At 40.6% G+C, this 12,500-nt stretch overlaps 1 protein-coding gene across 3 annotated transcripts in view; it reads right to left on the reverse strand.

Moving 5' to 3' along the window:
- Positions 1-12,500, reverse strand: part of plxna1a (plexin A1a) — a 354,584-nt gene that overhangs the window by 283,718 nt on the left and 58,366 nt on the right. For all 3 annotated transcript variants that reach the window (XM_072449536.1, XM_072449538.1, XM_072449537.1), the window contains exon 2: positions 9,842-11,183. In XM_072449536.1, the coding sequence (XP_072305637.1) occupies positions 9,842-11,005 (1,164 nt within the window). In that variant the 5' untranslated portion in view covers positions 11,006-11,183. The remainder of the gene's footprint in view (positions 1-9,841; positions 11,184-12,500) is intronic.

Genomic DNA, 12,500 nt, shown 5'->3' on the forward strand with positions numbered 1-12,500 from the left:
CGGGAGTCGTATAGCGTAATAAAATCTACTTTCTTTTAAGGTAGGGAAATTCTACACGGTCATGGCCCTGAGATAAACACCCGTCGATGGAAAGCGGTCCGGCGATGCGCGCTTTTTGGCAGAGAGGCCCGCGCATTCCGGAGCACTTTGTACACCGCCGCACACTTCACTTTGTGCACTGCAGAAAGAGGACTTCAGAGCGGACACCTTCGGAGAGGTGCAGGGGAGCAGCAGCAGCAGCCGAGTGGAAGCAGATGGTTGTGAGTGTGGGACGCAAGCTTATCCACAAATATGGTTTTGAGCCGGTGAAGTATGAGTTTGCAGTTTTTGGTTGATGAATGCGTTTTTTAAAGAGTATTCTTTCAGTTAGTTGTATTACGTAAAAGCCTGGTGAATATGCAGTTGTGTTGTCACGATACTAATATTTCAAACTCGATTTTGATGCTAATGATTGTCTGTGATTCTCGATGCCAATTTCCGTAGCACGATGAGCATTTCAAAATTATATTATAACGTTATAGATGGTAGAGTGACATTTTCAATATAAATTAATTGTTCTTTCTTTATTAAACATTATGGTTTTATACTAGTTCTGATTAAGTTCAAGATCATTCTAAAACTGTTTGAGAAAAGTCTATTTTTTTATAATATTTTTTGTATCAATACAAATTAGTGTCTAGTTTTGATACCACTTTTAGTATTGATTAGTATTTGATTTTAGATACTTTAGACAACCCGACATGAATATAGCATCTTTATTAAATAAGAGTACATCCTGGTGGAGTTTACAGTTATCATTGAAAACAATATTTGTACACATTTCCTCTGTTATTTTCATGTCATTACTACAATCAGCACCAAAAAGCTCTTCTCTTACATGACATGATTTAGTCCAGACAATGATTATGCGATTACCAAATCATTTCAATAAACGCTAAGTTGTGAATAATTGTTTAACTTGCTGCAGCCTTAAATCTGATAACGAGATCGATATATTGGCATTTGTATGACATCCCAGTTCTGAAAGATAAGAACAATAATACGCATGAACAATTTTAAAAAGCGTATTTTAATTAGCCAAAAATGTTTTAAAAAGCGTATTTTAATTAGCCAAAAATGTTTTAAAAAGCATATTTTTAACTAGCCATGAGGACTGTAGCATCCCAGGTAACTGACGGCACTGACAAAAGATTGTAAAAAATATATATATACATCAATACCCTGATACTAATCGAGATAAAACTACTCAAAATGAATGAGTGATAGTTGAATAATGACAAGCCAACAAAAGGCCTCTTCTCAAAGTCTGCCTATCTACAAATGACCTCTTTAACCACAGCTAGAGCTAGTATTTTACTCCATACTTTCATGCTGAGGGGGCAGTTCCGGTAAGAATGTTTTTCCACTATCTACACATTTTCACAACCCGAGTGGAGCAGATGTTGATTAGTCTGAATGAGTCGGTGTGTTTAATTTCTCCAGTGTAATGTAAACAGAGTAAGCCCATTATCCGGAGATGATATTTGGCAGTCCGTGCACATCACAACTTTACATACTGCTGCAGTCATTTGATTTCAGGTCAAACAAAGACTTGGACCTGATCCAATTCGGGCCAAGCCGGAATAAACTGCTCCACTCCCCCACTGTGTCACCTTAAACAACTCCTCAAAATAAAAAAATACAAGCACAAATACACAATAAGACAGGATGTTAGGAGTGTCTTCATAGGGCGCCTGTTTGATTTAGGTTTCAAAGTGCACTTACAGGGAGGAACGTGGTGGCAAAGTACTGAATACCGAATACACAACACATTATATCGTCCACCAAGATTCTTTCTGTGCCAGTAGCAGATTTTTCTTCCTCGTGGCTTAAAATGTCTCTGATCTCAGAAACCTTTTGGCACGGCTCTATTTTATGATTTTGCGATCGATAAAATGCTTTTAAAATATGATGGGGAAAACTGAATACGGCTCATTTACGAGATTTAACTTGCGTAAGATTTAAAGCAACTCATCTGCAAAACCCCAAGGTTCCCAGCAGAAGGCACAAGAACAATGTGTGTCTTACTGTGGGCGATATGACAAAGAAAAAGTCCGGTCAAAAGTTGGATTTCACTTCCTGGATTGCTACATAATGACATCACAATGTAGAACAGAGAAATCTCGACTTAATCAAGAGAGTGGCGGCCTAAATGTGAAGTGACTGTGTCGGTCTTGTATTGAATTGATAAGTTGCATTTTGAAATGAGTTTGACAACTTAAGCGTAGTGTCATTAATAGCTATGGATTATACCGCATTATACAGGACTCCCAATATTAATGTTTTTGGCAGTCAAGGCACATCACAGCTTTACATACTGCTGAAGTCATTTCAAATCAGGTCAAACAAAACATTGGACCAAATCCAATCTGAGCCACCGAGCTCTGCATGAATAAATACTGTCCCCAATCCCCAACTGTGTCACCTTAAACCACTTCATACACTTTAATATTCTGTACCTTTCATTCACAAACCACCAGTGTGTTGGCATTGGCACATATCGGATCAGATTTGTGGAGGTACTCTAACTTTATACTGTGCGTTTGGTTGTTAATGTTAAGCCCAAATTGGATAGAATGAGACTTGTTTGTGCCACTGGAACCATTCACTCTCATTTTGGTCGCCATGCCAATTTAGAAATGCAATGAGGAAGGACCTTGAGCAAGAATTAGTTTTGTCTCCAGTCGTATCCTCAATTTTGATACTAAGGAAAAGGCTTAAAAATACGAATGCAATTTTCAACAAATAATATTGCCATCTGGTTTTGGATAAAAGACTCTAACTATTGAGGAAAGGTATAAATGATAAATCTTATTAATGGGATCTGTGTGATTTCTTTATTCAAACAAGGCTTCCGGTGGGCGACATGGCAAAACATTGATGTGTTGCAATGTTTCAAATCTAAGCTAAAAACTGTTTTGTTTAGCTGTGCATATGACTGAAAGGATTTTCTTTGCACTCTTCTCTTTCATGTCTTAAACTGTTTTGTGATTTCTGTCATGTCTGTGTGATCTTAATGCCTAATGTCACAATTTTCTTGCAGTCAGATCACAATTTGCCGCGACCCAAAAGGGAACAAGCGGTAGAAAATGGATGGATGGATGGCCAGATCACAATTTTGATTTGATCGCGATTCATGTACCATTTGTATTTTTCTATTTCCTTTAAGAGGAAAATAAAGTCCAGTGCTTCTTCTGAAACCTCAAGCTTCATTGTGCTTGTGAATCCAGCTCCCATTCACTCAGAGCATTACAGCAGTTGGACAATAGGAGAAGTGGTTGGGGAAAAGTGTCTTTGTTTGAGCAAACAGCAGAAAAGAAATCGAGAAAAAGATCATTCCAAAATGACCAAAACAGCAGTTCATCACAGGCCCAACCCTAGTTTTGACACTAGTTTTTATATCTATTAGCATGATGTTTTTTGACAACCCTAGTCTCCATTGTTAAAACTTGCCGAGCTCATCAATACCAGTGCACGGGGTCATTTAGACGTAGTGCCTTTACTGTATTACCAATAAGGGCCATCCACCAAACCTGTAATGAGGCCGAAGCCACAAAAGAAAAATGAAGCGGTGAAAATGACACAAGCCGCCTGGAAGAGCAACCCGAATGCTAACATAATCCTGGCCAGCAGTGATCACCGCCGATAAATATTAATAAACACCATTATACCGAGAGAGACGGCGGCGCTGAGGACACAATAACAATAGGAGAGTCTGTTATTGAAGGCAATTTTCCATCTGACATCCGCCTAAACAATGCCGCCTCACACACACGACCCTGCGCACGTGCACGGCGACTTATTATCAGCCCCTTTGCTGTGTTTTGTTCCTCTTATTTGGGGCCAGGATAAGAGGCAAACATAAATGAGTGCGGGGTACAATGGGAAAAGGAAAAGCAGAGAGATAAGTCGGGGGCCCAATGCAGAAAGGAAAGGATGGTATCGGCGCGCTCATTAGAAATGCGCGGGGCGTATTGGAGCACGCTGGGTTGGAGATGAGAAGCTGGACGGAAGCCTGTGAAGATCAAAAAAGGTGGCCTGGTGTTCGCCTAACCCTGTGTAGTACAAAAACATAGGACTCTTTGTGGTAATAAGGATGCAATTGCACTGGCAAACAGCTTCAGCGCACACATTTATTTTTAGATGTGCACTCAGACATGACAGCAAAATTATAATAGATAAAACTGAATTAATGTGCTCCTTGTGGGCTCATGTGGTTTCCAAAATAAGACTGTCACACTTTGTAGACTTTAATTTTTAAGCCTTTTCTCTTACTAATAAGCTGTTGTATGCCACTCATATTAAGTGTTGATTTTAGCTTGTGATTGGACCACAGCATAGGCAGTATTTCATGAATTTAAAGGTAGTGTTAAATCTCTTTGAAAACAACTGACAGCCAAAACATTTAAACAGTCATGGCAATTAGAGTATGCAACGTTTCAAGACACTCCAAATTCATTGTATTTAAGTAGGAAAGTAAGAATTTCAACGACAGGAATGAGTCTAATTGGGATGTACACATTAAATGAAAGGAGCATGCATTAAGCGGACATCTTCACATTTATGGGCAATATGAGCAATATGACCCAATACATTATAATACACTAGACCAGGCATGTCCAAACTAGGGCCCGGGGGCTAATTGCGGCCCTCAGACCAATTTTTGTTGGCCCTCCAGCTTCCTGCTGTGTTGGCCCAAACAACAAAAGCAGTACTTTTTATTGGGAAATTGGGAAAATTCAGGCATATTGATGTTATACCAACCTAATATTAATGTTCCAGGTCTAATTAAAGGTGTGGAGGCTCATCGCAATTACGTCAAAAATGCAAAATTTTCGAATGATTCGCTTTGTCATTCAACAAATTCGACATTGTCAAGTTGTTTGTGGCCCTCTGCCCCGATTAAGTTTCAAAATGCGGCCCTTGGTGAAAAAAGTTTGGACACCCCTGCTCTAGACAATATCAAAACATTTAAAGAATGGTTTCAAATTCTGCTTTTACTCCATTTTGTCATATTCAGTGTTTTAGGCATGTGTCTGTTTTCTTTCTTACAGCAAAGGTATTTTTGATTTTTTTCCCTCCCAAAAGCATCTGCAACACTTTATACCCCACCAAGCTTCACACCAGGCGAAGCTCAAATCCCTTCGCTTTCTCTGTGTATCTCTGCTTGCTCCCGCAACCTGACCTTGTCTCACGTAATGAGTCCACAGAAAGTTTGCACATGACCGCGGCGCACACAGGCAACAAGCTGTCACCTCCTCGTCAGGGAACCCCACTCACCCCGCTCCGATGACAAATCCATCAACGGGACATCCCATAGCTAACTCAGGGGCTGACACGACCTTGATCGATCACCGCCGAGCGCCAGATGGTTTTGAGGACAGTGTTGTAACTGTACGGCATTAGCATAATTGTGGGTCTATACAGTACACGGAGGAGTACATGGCCACATGGTGCTAGCACAGCAGAGGTGGGCTCTCAGCAGAGACGTGAGGCTCGGCACTGTCTTCCAGCATGAGTTGTGGTCTTATTAGACAGGCTGCTTTTGCAAATACAGCAGAAACAGGCAGAATGTGTTGGTGGTAATGGATGCATGCAATTGCTCAGTGTGGAGTGAACTTCCATGCAAACACCGTGTTTTTGCGGCCTGAAAAAAGTATAATAACTAGTTTTATGATAATGTATTTCAACACTTTTGCAACTGAAAACCCAATGTTTTCAGTAACTGTTAAGAGTTGTTTCAGTTGGAAGTATTACTCAAACTGAATGACCATGTTTGCAGTCAGTGAGTGGGCGGAGAACATTAGCTTCATTAGCCTGTATTAGTGGAGAACAACATTAAACAGAATAATACTTCCATTTCAAAGGCTGTTTTAATTCACTTGCGCTGTATTGTCAATTCACGTTCTAGAATGTGATAAGAGCAGAGGCCTGTATGAAGGGCTGGGGAATGAATCAGATTTTAATTGAGATTCAGTCATGTCAAATTGTCAATGTTCTGCTGGGGATTTTTTTTGTCAGTCCTCTTCAGTAAAAGCATTTGTTTTGGGCCAGAGTTTGGACTTTGGAGGAAGAAAATTTGCCTGTTTTTTGTAAAACGGAAATGATTAAAAATATGTCTTGTTTATGGCCATTAAAGATTGAATGGACGATTTTTTTGGCCCAAATCTGAGTCTTATTTCCTCGTGGCGTGGACTGCCGATTAGTCCTGCCACGTATCAATCATAAAACGCACCTACCGCTCACCTGCAGCCGCGTGTGGCTCGTCCCACGTTTCCGCGTGTCTAAGCGCATTGATCTATCATAATATAGTTCCCTCAGTGTACGGGACAAAATGAAGACGGAGAAAGACAGTTCGAGCTGACTCAGAAGAAGACGGAAATCTACGGGAGACGAGAGATGCGATGCGATCCGTCGCGCTAATAAACAAATGCACGTGTGTTGTATCAGTCCGCACGGGGGAGTGCGCATGCGCACTTCCGTCTGCGTTCTCAAATCGCCAAAAAATCGTCCATTGCGCTTTTAAACCAATACGGAAACCCATTTTTACATTGTTTTAAAAAAAAGAAAAAATGTAACCAAATCAAATCAATCACCTTATCATTATAAAACATGTTATTCTCATCAGTTAAAAGTACATCCAGCCATAAGATTAATAAGGCAAGTTTGTGGAGCCATCTGTAACAAATAATGAGAAGGTTCAACATTTGTGGATCATACATTTTGATATTCTTACATTAACAGAATCTCACATAGAGTTATACAGGCCGCTGCCCTTCATCTGAAATTATGACATCTTTAATTTGAAGAATGTGAACGCCACCTTCAAGAACCGATTTTTTAGTCTTTGTTTCAAGAACTAATGACCAAACAACAGAAGTGAAACAATATTCAGCCACATTCTGTGTACAATGGGAAACAACTCAAAAAATTCTTGTTATTGTAGCCAATATTGTTTTTGTCCTATTTTAGTTGTAAAAATAATTAGCATACAAGAGAAAATGTGTGTATAAACAGATCACAAAACTGCCTCAAGCTTTATTCTTTGTCAAATGAGTTACATATTTAATAATTCATTGCAGAAAGACTTTGAAAACTGTAAATCTAATAATAAGAATGCTATTGTATTACTTATTCTCTCCTCCATTTCCTGCCATCCTTCCATTCAGTGGCCCACATCCCTCAGACTGACTTTTCGGTGAATCCCTCGTGCTCCTCCTCTCACATTGAGTTTCCAGATCACATCTTGGCACTGGCTTTACACACTAAGTCACTCTATACCTCATCACTCAGCGCAAAGTCAAGGAGAGGGCGCAGGCAGATAGAGAAAGACTATAGGAAAAGGACTACAGATGTGGGGTGGGGGGGACGGGTCTGAATGGAGAGCAAGGCAAAGGGAGATGAGCAGGGTCAAAGGTGAGAGAAATTGAAAAAGCAATGAGGTCAGGAGGGGAGAGTTGAGGGAATACTGAGTGAGTGATACAAAAGAAAGATTGTGGTTGGAAATTGGCAAATGCATAAGGTGGATTTTTTTTCTCAGCCAGTAGATGTTTTTGTCAGTTAAGTTATGGATCGAAAATGTCCTAGGATGATAACCACTCAGTTATCAAAATATACATTTTACACACAATATACATTTTACACAATTTATTGATTATTCACGATGAACATTTTTTTTCTTTTTCTTTTTTAGTTGCCATTGTCTAACACATTACTTAGTCCTCAAAAATTGAAACCAGCTTTATGAAATGTAACTTTCTGAATGATAATGATAATCATAATAACAATGCAGTATAATGTGATAAAAACATTTAGAAAGTAAACAAAAATGCTTGATTTTGCTAGTATAAATTGCTTTAGTATAAATTGCCTAATCATCATTATTGATTAACCAAATAATCTTGACATCCCTATAAATTGAGAATTATATAACGTAAACTATGCAAAAAACGAAATAATAAGATAAATAAATGCATGCTTATCGTCGAGGTAATTTTAGAATCCAATTGACTGATCAGGAATCCAAAAATGACAGGTTGGGATGTAAATATAAGGACTGTATCACGTGATTAAAAGCCTTCCGCTGACAAACAGCTGTGGCGTCAAAACAGGAAGTTCGATACATCAGGTGTTGCACAAAGTGTTATTTGGGTTTTTAAAACAGCACTACACAAAAATGAAATTGTCAGCTCAGGTTTCCCCAAAAAAGCAGAAACAAAACATTATATGAAAACATTTCAATTTAATTTAAAGTGCACTCACATCTTTAATTTTTGCTAATTGTCTGCATTTGTAATCAGCAACCTTCCTAATGGCAAGTAACTGACTCACAATTGATCACTTACATCTTTAATTAAAACAAGAGCAAATCATTGTGCTAAAGCAAACATCCTAACGGCGAAACAGCAGAGCAATGCAGAGGGTAAGATACGGATAGAAACCGGGAGGAAGAGCAGTCCGGAGATTTATGGCAGCTTGTTATGGTGCAGCCACTGAGTAACAGAAGGTGAGAGCATCTGAATAATGCATGAGCTGTATGTGAGCATGTGAGCGCTAGTGTGTGTGCATGTGAGCGCTAGTGTGTGTGCATGTGAGCGCTAGTGTGTGTGCATGTGAGCGCTAGTGTGTGTGTGTGTGTGTGTGTGTGTGTGTGTGTGTGTGTGTGCGTGCGTGTGTGTGTGTGTGTGTGTGTGTGTGAGAGAGTGAGAGAGTAACCCGGGTGACAGACACAGATGAAATATACACTTATGTTTCTCCCACACCTCTGGACACACTCATCCTCCGGCCAGCGGAAAGACAAGCCTTTCTCGACCTGCATCCAGCCGGGAATGTAGCAGCAGATACAGGGAAACATGAGCCCTGTTCCCCAGACTCAATCAATACTGTCTGATTATGGTGTCTATTTAACTACATTTGATGTACAAATGGGATAGCGTCTAGGCCAGGTGGTGAACTGTGTAATTCAATTTATTTTAAACGTGGTTTATGAACAATGTCAAATCCAGCTTTACTGACTCCGCAGACAGTGTACTTTAACCTTTATCAAAGCTGGTGCTGCTGCGAGCACATAAAGCAGGCATGCATGTAATAATCATGTTGTGCTCTCTGTAGTTTAAGGTTGAGGTGCAAAAAAACAAATTGATACAAAAATATACTGCATTATATCAACTTTAGATTTCAAGAAAGACTGTTAATGTTTTTTTATCTCATGCTTGGGGCAATGTTTGCTTATTGTAATAACGCCTTATATCCATGACAAAAGCACTGTAGATGAATCATGTTCCATATGTGGGCAAATACAAAACATATGTGTGGATTTTCTTTCTGATTTGATGTAAGATACAGAGCAGCTGCAAAGATTTGGCCAAGACTTAAATGGACTTTTATCAGTTAGTAATGTATGGATATGTCAAAAAGGTAAATGCTGAGCGTATGGTAATAAATATAAAGAGTTTAACCACGTGCACTGACATGGAATACCAAAGCCAATTGAACTTTAACATGCATGCATTTCGTTAAACTGAGTCATTGGTCAGAAAAAAAACTGAAAACACCAACCAAAAGCAAGCTAAGAATGAGAAGTTGTCAATAGTTTGAAAGGAAAAAACACAAACCAAAAACAACTATATTTCTTCTAATTCCTATAATCAGGACACAAAAACACATCAGAACCACTCAGACTTGATAATGATGCTTTCCTGCCAAACATTTCAACCGCAATCTCCAATTCTCTCCACAATCAGACCTAGCGTCAGTTTCAAAGCAGCTGATGAAGATCAAAACACTTGTGGGAGACACTTACCGAGTTAATGCAGGCCAGCTCCTTGTTGAGCAACCAGGGCAGCGAGAGCTTCCCCTCCCCTCGGTAACACGACTGAATCCTTTCCTTAATCTTCTCTTTTATCTTCCTCATCGTGAATAGGCACAGCGCTGACTCCTTGGGCGGCTTGGCTCGATTTTTCTGACCCTGGGCAAAGACGGTGAATAGGACCTCCTCGTGCTCCGGGATACCTAGAGACCTTGCCAAGCGGGTTCCCGGTTTGGCTAGATAGGCATCCTGAACCAAGCGATATTCCACGCCATCCTTTGTGCAGCCGATCGGGAACTCTACGTACGAGTAGAATTTGGGGTCATCGACGCAAAGACGCACGATTTTGGAGGTGAAGAATTGTTCGCTGCTGGCGTCTGGTGAGGTCAGTTGAGTGTCCAGCTGAAGCGTGAGATAGTATACAAACTGTTCGCTGTTAAAACCGTAGATGTAGTAGATGTCGAAAGCTGGGAATTTGGAAAGCGTGTCGGAAGGAATTTTCAACTGCGATGACACAAACTCATCTTGATAGACAAAGCTAAACATGTCAGCATTCTCCTCATTGGACATCAACTTCCGGCTTGACAAGGTTGGGAAATACTCCGACTTTCCATCGATGGGCGTTCCAACGAAAAGTTTACCTCCGCCACCGAAGATGTCGGGAGAGATGACCACACCGGACATGGTTCCTGCTTCTGCCACGCTGGAAAGGTAGTGCTCCTTGCGGTGATGGGGCTCGCCAAGTTTGAACAGGTCATCCAGGCGAAGAAATTGGCAAATCCCTTGAGAAGTACTCCCGCAAGCAATCAGGCGATTATGGGAAGCGTCAAGTAGGAGGAGCTTGTTGACGTTGGAGGTTTGGATCAAGTCGTGAGGGCAGGACTGGACACCGGGCGGGGGGTAGCAGCGGGGGTTGTCGGTTACTGGTCCGGTCACATGGCTGCGAAGTTTGGTGAGGTTGCTCGATAGCTTGTAAATCCAGTTGACTGCGCCAAGGTAGATTTCGCTTGTTTTATTGTTGACCACCAAATGCGTAAGCCCTCCTCCGGGTGGAGAGAAGGAGAGGAAGGAGGATGGTGATGACGAGAAGGTTCTGGAGGAGGTGAGGAGGAACAGGGTTGGGAGAATGACAAGGAAGGGATAATGGTGGGAGGACATGGTGGTGAGGGGAGGGAGTGGAGTCTTAGTGGATGAAAGTAATCCTGTTAGGGGGTGTTGAATATTTGAGGGGACTTTGGCAATTTGGCAACTTTTCAGGAGCTGCTCCCTCTTCCTTAGGTCCTCAGTTGATCTTACAACCTCATCATCTGAGCTTCATCCACATCGGCCACCAGCCCTGGAAGAGAACACATGCAAAATGTCAGTAAAATCATGAAAAACATGAACTATTCAGTGACATTGGTAAACAAGAATTTCAGTGACATTGGTAAACAAGAATTTCAGTGATCACAGATAAACAATGCAATAATTTTATCATCATCAATGCACAGATATTGACCAAAAAAAAGCCTTGAAGCTTGAAAAACCTCCTTAGTATTGATCGCATGAAAGTATATTTTTGTTGACGTTAGACTCCTGTTCCCGAAATAAATGAGCTCGGATGTACGTCAATCCGCAATTTTTTTTAAACAGCAACCACTAGGTGAGTCAGTGATATCCTTGTTCTATTGTATATTTAGCATGAAGCTACAGAGGGGAAACTGCAGGACGCTGATAAAACAGGAGAGACAGTGTAAAGGGAACAGAGTCAAAGCTACTACCCAGGTCAATACAAAGGCTGTGGAGATGGTGGAGAGATTGTTAAAAGTGAAAATAGAGAGAAAATAATAAGTGAGAATCAAACGGCTCAGCTATTCTGCAGTGTTCTTTGCAATATATAGACTAAATATGGAGTACAGAACGCAAAGCCAAACATTTGCTTTTAGATACAGTCTTGTAAAACGTATGCATTAGTCGAGTTGCTCTTAAGAAACTGTATGTTCATGAACAAAAACAGTATTATCAAGAGCAGTCCTCAGCAAACTACAGTTGTTGGTATAAAACAGCTTCTAGGTAAAATTTTGACCTGTCCTCCAGCTAAATGTTGAACTTTCTTAAAATGTAGAGGTATCACGTGAACAAAAGCGAGTATTCTATCTCCTTCAAGCCCAACTAATCTTTCATCTACCACCATTTTCTGATTGCCCTGTAACTTAAGTACCCTCATCCATACCTCTGTACAGTCATTTCCCCAGTCCGTTGCTTTATGCCTGACTTAATACAAAGCACAAGGCAAGCGCTTGTTTAATAATGAAGTTTGGTTAGGGAGCGATCTGCGGCTCTTATTTCAGCCTCATTCCTCCTTTCATTAGACGAGGCTGTGTCTCCTCTGCCTATAAGACACTTCTCTCCTTGTCAATAGTGTCTTTCATGTGGACTGGCCGTGATTACAGTGCGCTATGATGACGCTACCGCTGTCCCATCAGAACAATAAGGCCAGTGTTCCAACCCACGCACACTCAAACCAGTTGTGGTCTTCGTGTACAGTGTCTTTTCTATAGCATTTTAAAGGGACCTCATTGACACTACTCTATCCTTTTGTCTGGCATTTAGGAAACAGTTTTAATGCCAGTTCGTATAAACATAATGCATACAATTACTACATGTTATATCA

The sequence above is a fragment of the Eucyclogobius newberryi genome, unplaced genomic scaffold (genome assembly GCF_026437365.1).
Source record: "Eucyclogobius newberryi isolate DKJ021-1_F unplaced genomic scaffold, fEucNew1.0.hap1 SCAF_17, whole genome shotgun sequence".
Classification (NCBI taxonomy): Eukaryota; Metazoa; Chordata; class Actinopteri; order Gobiiformes; family Gobiidae; genus Eucyclogobius; species Eucyclogobius newberryi.